We start from the raw sequence: 10905 nt of genomic DNA, 5'->3' as shown, positions 1-10905 counted from the left end.
AAAGACTCGAGTTTCACTGACTTAGATGTGCTCGACAAAGACTTGAATTTCACTGACTTGCAGGTGCTCAAAAAACACTTGAGTTTCACCAACTCACGGGTGTGCAACGAAGACTCCAGTTTCCCAGGCTCACTCGTGCCCAATGAACACTTGGGTTTCATTGACTCAAGGGTTAACAAAGACTCGAGTTTCACTGACTCTCGGGTGCTCGATGGCAACTCGAGTTTCACTAACTCACAGGTTGAGGAAGACTCGAGTTCCACTGATTCACGGGTGCCCGACAAAGAATCGAGTTTCCCATCACTATTACACACATACGCTTGTCAGTCCCTTAAAGGTGTGTACCAAATTTGGTTAATCTAAATTCTCCCCAAAGTTAGAGTGGATGTTTTTGTACCGCGCGTGTGAGAAATTTCAAAAAGTCAATCCACTTTATGGGGTTAAATAACAGCGCCGTCGTGTGGTGTGTTTGTCAGAAGAAGAATAGCACAGGAGGGGTGCATGTTTTCACACATTTTCACTCGTTTGTGTGCAGTTCAAGACAGGGGTGTAGTTTTCTTTGATGGGTAACGTTCAGCAGCATCACATGCACCATGGGCACTAATGTGTCACACGTGACTGCTTAGGCCAAAGATAACAAGGCAGATTGCATTCATACTGCAGTAAAAGTACATACAGTGACTGTGACATAGAAGTATCCTACGTTTTGGTCATTTTCAGCTTTTTTAAAGCTGAAAATGATCAATAGAAGGTTGTTGATTTAGGTGATCATTTAATTAGGTATACAATGTCATCTATTCAAAATTATGCTTATACACAGATGCTGTCACTCGAAATGCATGGGTGTAGATAACAATATATCGCCCGTTTCATGAGGCCCAATGAGCTCCCTTAAGTATTCGAAACAACTCTCTGGGTCGTTAGAAATAATATAATATTATACGTCATTGATGCATTCTATGATGACAATCATAAAGAGCTTTATCTTTGTCTGGGCACAAGGCTGTAGATGTAAGTGTAAAAGATATAGAAATGTAAACTTGCGTTGCTTGTAACAGTCTGAATGACAGCAGCCAAGCGTCACATTTTATAACATGACATGTATCAACACATACAAGTGAAAAATAAAAGACTGACTTGTGAGAAAACGAGTCAGACAGCGTCACAGTCTGTCTAGTTGGTGTATATCTATGTCCACATCACAGCGCGCTTGCTAAGCAGCGTGGCTCTTGTTGTTAGCTAAGCCCTATGAGCTAAGCTAGCTAGCAATGGACCGTGTCTCCGGTCCTTGTTCCTCTTCTGTCCCCCTTAAAGGTGATATACCAGACACTTTGGACGATTCGTCTGACGACGGACGCTTAGACGACGCTTTCGGCGACTTGGCTGCGCTTCCGGTCGAGGTTAGCGAGAGAAGACCGACGTGTTTACGGTGCCGGTAAGCTAAGCTAATGCTAGGGTAGGTAGGTTACGCGAATGGACAGACATGCAACACACGGACGACATCTGTGTACCCCCCTTCCCTAAACATTGTTTTAACGAGGGGGACCATTCATGTCTTTCATGAGCAAAAAGATGGGGGCAATGACAGGTCTTCAACTTTCCTCCCATGTTGTAGACGCCCTCAGAAGGTGTGTCTTTGTCCCTTTCTCCCGACACAACCCCTGGAGGTGTCCACATGTCTCTACATCGTGCAGCACCCTGCTGAGGTGAGTCCTGCCCGCTGTTATTTCATTATTTGCTTGCATAAATCATTTTACTCAGCATACATTATCTGGACTAGCACAACAACCGGTCATGAAAAGCTGTTCTGATTACTACTATCATAATATCTGCATTGCTTTCAGGAGAGCAGAGTTCTACGCACAGTGCCTCTTCTGGCTGCATGCTTACCCCCGGCAAAGTGCAACGTCATTGTGGGAAGGCGCTTTAATGACGTCAAGTAAGCGGCCATGTGTCCTTATCGCTCACATATTGCACAGTCGTTTCAGGTTCTTTCTTTGTTTACAGTTTTTTGTCGTTCTCTCAGGAATCCAGAGCTGGCAGACATATGCCGGGACAGCCGGACGCTCATTCTGTACCCGGGCCCCCAGTCCCAGAACCTGGAGGAGCTGGTGCAGCTCCAGGAAGATGAGGGCGCCGCGCCTCACAACATCATCATCATCGACGGCACCTGGAGCCAGGCCAAGAACATTTTCCTCAAAAACAGTATGCTGCACCTCCCCAAGCAGGTGTGTGTGTGTGTGTGTGTGTGTGTGTGTGTGTGTGCGCGCGTGCGTGTGTGTGCGTGTGTGTGTGTGTGTCTTCAACCTCTAGCATATCACATATAAGTCGCCAAGTGCGTGGTCTGCAAACGCATAACCTGAGCATTGAGTGTGGAGTGTTTGTGTCAATCAGGTGCAGCTCAGCAGGACTCTATCCAGCCAGTATGTGATCCGAACTCAGCCCTCCAACATCTGTCTGTCCACACTGGAGTGCGCTGCCGTGGCTTTGTCCATCCTGGAGCACAATGACGTCTTCCAAGAGGTATCATGTGACATATGATGGTTCTCTGGGTCCTATCAACAAGGTGATGCTTGTACTAAACCAGCAGAGGGTCTCTTTAATTGATTGTTATTAGTGTGTCAATAACTTTGTTAGGGTTCGTTATTATCTATTGGACTGAGTGGCAGCGTTTCTGTATTGGTTTCAGACCTGACCACTCTAGTGAATTTCTGATTTGATTTGCATAGTTATGGCATAGAAAACCTGTTTACAAGCTTCTAAATATGTCTTTTAAGATGATTAGAGCCCTCAAGACATGAAATAACACCCCTAGAGTGACCTCTATTACCCAATACAGTAGACATAATAAGAGAACTTAAGACATATTAGACATAGAAAACTGTTTACCACCTTCTAAATATGCTGTTTTAGCATGATTAGAGCCCTCAAGACATTAAATAACACTCCTATAGTCACCACTCCTATTACCCAATATAGTAGACATAATAAGAGAAATAAGGCATATTAGACATAGAAAACCTGTTTCCAGCATTCCAAATATGCTTTTTAACATGATCAGAGCCCTCAAGACATGAAATAACACCCCTATAGTAACTTCTATGACTCAATACAGTAGACATAATAAGAGAACGTAAGACATATAAGACATAAATAAGATATCATAGACTCCCACGTTAGCAATTCCTTGTTGTTTTTTTTTTTGGACAACGTACTTCCTTGTGGCTTTAAATGGCTTTACACCCGTATTACCCAATACAGTAGACAGAGTAAGAATCAATAAGCCATGTAAGACATAAATAAATGTCCTGCTCGAGCAGTGTTACAGTAAATGTGTTCCTAGGGAACCTAAGTGTGGAGTCTAGTGCCTGTCTCACCGAGCAGCGACACCTAGTGGCCAATGTAGAATACAGTACTACATTTTTTTTTTCTCATGATAAATGGAACAGCAGGGGACAGACAGCTTACGTACAGCCCACAGGTTCTGGTTAAGAAGTGGTAGTGTGTGCTATTTTTGGCTCAGGACGCTAATTCACCAACAATTTTACACAGTTAACAGAATCTGCAATTGTTTATACTGCCCGTGTTGCAAAGCAAACTCATTCCTTCCCCGTTTGTCGGTGCAGGTCCTGCTGAGGCCCCTGAAAGCCTTGTGCGCCTTCCAGTTGGAGCACGGCGCTCAGGTCCACCACAGCAAGGAGCACCTCCTGAGGAACGGCATGTACGACAAAACCATGCCCAAGAACAAGCGCAAGATCAAGAGGCTGGAGAAGCTCGTTACGGACCACAACTGTCTGCTGAGATGAGGACAAAATGAAGGAATATTAAGCTGAATGGACACGTGTTTTCTTTCAGGGTTGACGTTTTATTTAAAGAAAATAAATCCTATTTTAATAGCAGTTGAACACTTTCCTGTTTGTTCTCACTGCCGCACCTTAGGAATACACGATGAGGTTAAACATAAAAACATACAGCACATTTTGGAACAAAATAATGAGTATAGTACAGAATATGTATACCGTAGCCTGTGTTTCAAAACACTCCCACCACAAGTCAGCCCACTAATGATACATGAAATACTAATATGCATGCTGCTATATTTGAAACAAAAAACAGGAAATAAGATTATAATATATAATATAATATTTATTTCAATTATTTTATTATTTTACTACCGTACGAGGAAAAGGCTTCTTGAGACGTCATCTGTACTTCTGATGTTACATCTACACCTGAAAGCTACCAATCACTCTTTTCAGGACAGCGAGGTAAAGATTTTGGCCAAAGAAAACAGATGGTTTGAAAGAGGAGTAAAGGAAGCTATTTTTGTCAAACAACAGAACCCATCATTGAACCGGAATGGTGGTTTGAGGTTTAATTTGGACCCTGTGTTCAGCAGGTTACTGAGACCAAAACCCACAGCTCTTAGTCTTGCAAATGAGGTGAAGGCAGGGCCGAGCCAGAACAATAGATGCTAACAAGCCAGTATCAGAGTCGTTCATACCCAATTCAGGGAGCGACACTTCCCTTTTATCGTAGGTGTGAATAACAGGATAGGATTATACCACTGCTCCGCCCAGGCTTAGTGTAACGAACCAATAGGAGGAGGGTGTTGGCACTCCAATTCCGCCCACTCTTACTGTATTTAAGGCCTAAGCTACCAGCACTTATTAGTTTGCTGACGAAGCTCTTCGGATGAGGAGCGAAACGTCCGACACCTTCTACACAGAAGTACAGATGACGTCTCAAGAAGCCTTTTCCTCGATGGACAACTCCTGTACGACTGAGAGCCTACACAGACGCTTTACTACCGTACTTAAAAATTTTGCTTTCTTGACTCCTCTTCAGCCAGAGATCTTTCTTCAGCAGCGCCAATGACAACTAGTAATACCACTGATTTTGTTTCTGATCTGATACAGAGTAAATTTCAGGCTGGGGTCAGCAATATCGATCCGATATCGATACTTCGTGCAAATTCACCTAATGTGTCTGGTCTTTTTTTTTTTTTTAAGTTGTGTATTTCATAGCATAGATATGAACAAAAAACGATTGCTAAGATAATGTATTGATTCAAATACATTGTCAATTAAAAATAAATTCTTAAAATAATAAAAATTATCTCCTCCCTGAGCTACCACCTTATCGTGGTGGAGGAGTTTGCGTGTCCCGATGATCCTAGGAGCTAAGTTGTCAGGGGTTTCTATGCCCCTGGTAGGGTCACCCACGACGAACAGGTCCTAGGTGAGGGATCAGACAAAGAGTAGCTCAATAGACCTCTATGATGACAAAAAACATTGGACCACGTTTTCCCTTGCCCGGACGCGGGTCACCGGGGCCCCCCTCTGGAGCCAGGCCTGGAGGAGGGGCACGATGGCGAGCGTCTGGTGGTCGGGCCTACGCCCATGGGGCCCGGCCGGGCACAGCCCGAAGAGACGACATGGGTCCCCCCTCCAATGAGCTCACCACTCATGGGAGGGGCCAAAGGGGTCGGGTGCAGAGTGAGCTGGGTGACAGCCGAAGGCGGGGACCTTGGCGGTTCAATCCTCAGCTACAGAAACTAGCTCTAGGGACATGGAATGTCACCTCTCTGGTAGGGAAAGAGCCTGAGCTGGTGCATGAGGTTGAGAAGTTCCGGCTAGATATAGTCGGACTCACCTCAACGCACAGCAAGGGCTCTGGAACCAGTCCTCTTGAGAGGGGTTGGACCTTGTTCCACTCTGGCGTTGCCAGCAGTGAGAGGCGACGGGCAGGGGTGGCAATTCTTGTTGCGCCCCAGCTTGTGGCCGGCATGTTGGAGTTTAACCCGGTGAACGAGGAGGTAGTTTCCCTCCGCCTTCGAGCGGGGGGACGGGTCCTGACTGTTGTTTGTGCTTATGCGCCAAACAGCAGTTCAGAATACCCACCTTTTTTGGAGTCTCTAGAGGAAGTACTGGAGAGTGCTCCCTCAGGCGATTCCCTTGTTCTGCTGGGGGACTTCAATGCTCACGTTGGCAGCGACAGTGAGACCTGGAGAGGCGTGATTGGGAGGAACGGCCCCCCTGATCTGAACCCGAGCGGTGCTTTGTTATTGGACTTCTGTGCTCGTCACAGATTGTCGATAACAAACACAATGTTCAAGCATAAGGGTGTCCACATGTGCACTTGGCACCAGGACACCCTAGGCCGCACTTCCATGATTGACTTTGTGGTCGTATCATCGGACTTGCGGCCATATGTTTTGGACACTCGGTTTAAGAGAGGGGCGGAGCTGTCAACTGATCACCACCTGGTGGTAAGTTGGCTCCGATGGTGGGGGGGGATGCCGGTCAGACCTGGCAGGCCCAAACGTATTGTGAGGGTCTGCTGGGAACGACTGGCAGAGTCCCCTGTCAGAAGGAGTTTCAACTCCCACCTCCGGGAGAGCTTCGACCATGTTCCGAGGGAGGTGGCGGACATTGAGTCTGAATGGGCCATGTTCCGTGCCTCTATTGTCGAGGCAGCTGATCGGAGCTGTGGCCGTACGGTGGTTGGTGCCTGTCGTGGCGGTAATCCCAGAACCCGTTGGTGGACACCAGTGGTGAGGGATGCCGTCAAGATGAAGAAGGAGTCCTATCGGACCTTTTTGGCTCATGTGACTCCAGAAGCAGCTGACAGGTATCGGCAGGCCAAGCGGTCTGCGGCTCTGGCAGTCGCTGAGGCAAAAACTCGGACATGGGAGGAGTTCGGAGAAGCCATGGAGAACGACTTCCGGGCGGCTTCGAAGAGATTCTGGACCACCATTCGGCGTCTCAGGAGGGGGAAGCAGTGCACAGTCAACACCGTGTATGGTGGGGATGGTGTGCTGCTGACCTCGACTCGGGATGTTGTGGATCGGTGGAAAGAATACTTCGAAGACCTCCTCAATCCCACCGACACGTCTTCTGATGAGGAAGCAGAGCCTGGGGACTCCACGGTGGGCTCTCCTATCTCTGGGGCTGAGGTTGCTGAGGTTGTCAAAAAGCTCCTCGGTGGCAGGGCCCCGGGGGTGGATGAGATCCGCCCAGAGTTCCTTAAGGCAATGGATGCTGTAGGCATGTCTTGGTTGACACGACTCTGCAGCATCGCGTGGACATCGGGGGCAGTACCTCTGGATTGGCAGACCGGGGTGGTGGTTCCCCTTTTTAAGAAGGGGGACCGGAGGGTGTGTTCCAACTATCGTGGAATCACACTCCTCAGCCTCCCTGGTAAGGTATATTCAGGGGTTCTGCAGAGGAGGATCCGCCGGATAGTTGAATCTCGGATTCAGGAGGAGCAGTGTGGTTTTCGTCCTGGTCGTGGAACTGTGGACCAGCTCAACACTCTCAGCAGGGTCCTTGAGGGTGCATGGGAGTTTGCCCAACCAGTCTACATGTGTTTTGTGGACTTGGAGAAGGCATTCGACCGTGTTCCTCGAGGAATTTTGTGGGGAGTACTCCGGGAGTATGGGGTATCGGACCAGCTAATTCAAGCTGTTCGTTCCCTGTATGACCGGTGTCAGAGTTTGGTTCGCATTGCCGGCAGTAAGTCGGACCCGTTTCCAGTGAGGGTTGGACTCCGCCAGGGCTGCCCTTTGTCACCAATTCTGTTCATTATTTTTATGGACAGAATTTCTAGGCGCAGCCAGGGCGGTGAGGGGTTCCGGTTTGGTGGCTGCAGGATTGAGTCTCTGCTTTTTGCAGATGATGTGGTCCTGCTGGCTTCATCAAGCCGTGAACTTCAACTTTCACTGGATCGGTTCGCAGCCGAGTCCGAAGCAGCCGGGATGAGAATCAGCACCTCCGAGTCCGAGTCTATGGTTCTCGCCCGGAAAAGGGTGGAATGCCATCTCCAGGTCGGGGATGAGATCCTGCCCCAAGTGGAGGAGTTTAGGTACCTTGGGGTCTTATTCACGAGTGAGGGAAGGATGGAACGCGAGATCGATAAGCGAATGGGTGCGGCGTCTGCAGTGATGCAGACTCTACATCGGTCTGTTGTGGTGAAGAGAGAGCTAAGCCAAAAGGCAAAGCTCTCAATTTACTGGTCGATCTACGTTCCTACCCTCACCTATGGTCATGAGCTTTGGGTAATGACCGAAAGGACAAGATCGCGGGTACAAGCGGCCGAAATGAGTTTTCTCCGTAGGGTGGCTGGGCTCTCCCTTAGAGATAGGGTGAGAAGCACTGTCATCCGGGAGAGACTCGGAGTAGAACCGCTGCTCCTCCGCATTGAGAGGAGCCAGATGAGGTGGCTTGGGCATCTGGTCAGGATGCCTCCCGGACGCCTCCCTGGGGAGGTGTTCAGGACAAGTCCGACCGGTAGAAGGCCTCGGGGAAGACCCAGGACACGTTGGAGAGACTATGTTTCCCAACTGGCCTGGGAACGACTCGGGATCTGCCGGGAGGAGCTGGACGAAGTGGCCGGGGAGAGGAAGATCTGGGCCTCCCTGCTTAGGCTGTTGCCCCCGCGACCCGATCTCGGATAAGCGGTAGAAGATGGATGGATGGATGGATAAAAATTATATCAATTCATTAAAATTAAATAGAGTAAATTAAAATTAAAAAAATAATTGTAAATGATGTAATTTAAAATTTAATAGAAATAATAATGTAAGTAATTTATTTTAAACCTTGAAGTATATACAGTACAACAAGTATATACTGTATATATATATATATATATATATATATATATATATATACAACAACAGAAAAAACAGGACAAAATGGTATTTTAAACAATAAAGTAAAACAATAAAGTAAAACCGGGTCGGGTGATGGGGCGGGGGCGGGGCCGGGGGGGCCGTCCAGGGTACGGCGTTGGTTGACCTCCAGGGTGGTGGGAGGGCGGGGTGCTGCATCCTGCGGGTGCTGGGCGCCTGCTCTGCTTCCTGGCTGGTGGTTGTCTCCCTCGGCGTGTTGGTGGATGGGCGGGGGGTGGAGTGGGGCTGGGCGGGCGGGGGCATCTGCTTAGGCGCCGGGCGGGGGGTCGCTCCTCTTGTGGGCCCTGTCGTGCAGTGCTTGCTTCACTGTCTCTCCCTGGTGCCTCTGGCTTGCGTGCTTCGTGGGTGTGGCCGTGCTCCGCTCTATGTGGGGTCCGGTGCTCTTGTGGTCGCTGTAGTGTTGCTCCCTTGCCAGCCGTGGTGGTATGCGCGGGGCGCGTGCGGCGGTCGGATCTGCCTTGGGTCGTGTGGCTGGTCCGTGGTGTTTGGCGGTTTGTGGGTGGCGCTGTGGACTCTACCTCCGGTGGGGCTGCGGTGTTGGGGGGCGCTGGAGGTATCGCCTCTGGGGGGTTGGGTGGGCCGGGTAGGGTCTGTGGTGTGTCCTGCAGCCTGTGGCTCGCCCGAGCCTGGGCTGTGGTGGGTGGCCGGTCGGTCATGTGTCCTTGGTCCCCCCCTGCTCAGTTTGGGCGGCATTGGGGTATGGGGCCCCCATCCTTCCTGTTCCACTGCACCACCTCACATACATACAGTATAGGACTTTGGGGGGTGGCCTACGGTCGGGTTGGGGAGCTGCCTTGCGGGGCTCCTTTGCCCCTGCTGTGCCACTGACCTGTTGCCCCCCCAATTTTAATTGCACAGTAGACACTTAGGGTTTGGGGGGGCTGGTCAGGTGAGGGGTCCTCCGAGCGGCAGCTGTCCCCCGATTTTAATTGCATTATTAGCTATCATCCACATACACCCCTATAATATACATGCACACAGATACACCCCTCAGGGAGACCATCTCTTAATAGCTGTCCTCTTTTATTTTATTTTATTTATTTATTATTTTTTAATTGCATAATAGACACAATCACACCATATCACATACACGGGTGGGGCGGGCTGGATTGGGGTGCCCCGTGCCTGTGCCAGGTCGGGGGTGTGGCCAGGGACCTGACCGTCGCGGTGGCTCACCTGGGGTGGCCTGCCTTGTGGGATGCCTTTGTCTGGTTCGCCTGCCTTTGTCTGGGGTGGCACTCTGGGGCCTGTTGATGCCGGGGCTTGCGCCGGGCGGGCGGTGCTTCCCCTGGACTGACGCATGCCGCGGGCGCCTCTGCGCTCTTGGGGCGGGTTTGGCTGTCTCCGAGGGGCGGTGCCGGTGCTGCGGGTGGCCCGTGTGCCGCCGCGGGGGCTTGTGGTTGCTGCGCTGCGGCGGCTGCTGGGGCGCCGGGCCGACTGGTGGGTTGGGGCTTGGTCATGCTTGCGGGTACTGTGGGCCTGGGTGGCGGGGTGGGGGTGGGGGGGATGTGTGCCCTGGGGCCGGGCCCGCTGTGGGGGTCATGCTCTGCCGGGCGCTTGGGCTTTTGTTGCCGCTGCTCTTTGTGCTCTGCTGGGCCGTTGTCTGTGTCCTCGCCTCCCCCGGTCTGTCTGCGGGCTTGTCGGGGGTGGGGCTCCGGTGTGCGGGTGGTGCGCTGTCAGGCTCTGGTGGCATGTGGCTGGTCTGGCTTTTGGTGGCTGGTGGGGTCGCCTTCTCAGCTCTGGTGCTTGGCCTGCCTGCGGCTTGGGGTGCGGTGCTCTCCGGGGTTTGCTGTCCCGCGGGTGTCGGTTGGCGCTGTGTGGTGGTTCGCCTGGCTGCTTGCCTGTTTTCCCGCCCGCTTGCTCATTTTCCCGGTTTCCTCCTCGCTGACTCCTCTGTCTGCCTTGCTGGCGGCGTCCTACCGTTGGGAGGGTGTGGCCTGGTGTCTTGCTGCTCCCCGGCGGTCAGAGCTCTCCGCGCCTGGGTTCTGGATTGTATGTCTGGAACCCTGGGGTCCCCGGCTCCGCTGCTCCTTGGGTTACCAACGGGGGATAGGGCGAGGCTTCCGGGTGTCGGGCAGTCGACCACTGTGTGTGTGTGTGCGCGCGCGCATGTGTGTGTCCGTGTGTGTGTGTGCGCGCGTGGGTGCGTAGGAGTGTGTATGTGCATGCGTGTGTGTGTGTATTTTTATTTATTTATTTATTTTAGTTAT

General features: G+C 50.9%; 1 protein-coding gene across 1 annotated transcript; it reads left to right on the top strand.

Annotated features, from left to right (window-relative positions):
• Positions 1–1174: 1174 nt before the first annotated feature.
• Positions 1175–3889, top strand: dtwd2 (DTW domain containing 2). Its single transcript, XM_054757268.1, has 6 exons — positions 1175–1435; positions 1616–1706; positions 1845–1939; positions 2027–2228; positions 2395–2523; positions 3627–3889. The coding sequence occupies exons 1-6, from the start codon at positions 1269–1271 to the stop codon at positions 3804–3806; spliced, it is 864 nt and encodes a 287-aa protein (XP_054613243.1). The 5' UTR covers positions 1175–1268; the 3' UTR covers positions 3807–3889.
• The last annotated feature ends 7016 nt before the right edge of the window (positions 3890–10905 follow it).

The sequence above is a fragment of the Dunckerocampus dactyliophorus genome, chromosome 17, assembly GCF_027744805.1.
Source record: "Dunckerocampus dactyliophorus isolate RoL2022-P2 chromosome 17, RoL_Ddac_1.1, whole genome shotgun sequence".
Taxonomy (NCBI): Eukaryota; Metazoa; Chordata; class Actinopteri; order Syngnathiformes; family Syngnathidae; genus Dunckerocampus; species Dunckerocampus dactyliophorus.
This window is presented reverse-complemented; position numbering and strand designations above follow the sequence as displayed.

Coding starts and splice junctions, on each gene's coding strand:
- dtwd2 (XM_054757268.1), top strand. CDS start 1,269: ATGGACCGTGTCTCCGGTCCTTGTTCCTCTTCTGTCCCCCTTAAAGGT. Junction 1,436..1,615: donor CCGACGTGTTTACGGTGCCG/GTAAGCTAAGCT, acceptor CCCATGTTGTAG/ACGCCCTCAGAAGGTGTGTC. Junction 1,940..2,026: donor AGGCGCTTTAATGACGTCAA/GTAAGCGGCCAT, acceptor TCGTTCTCTCAG/GAATCCAGAGCTGGCAGACA.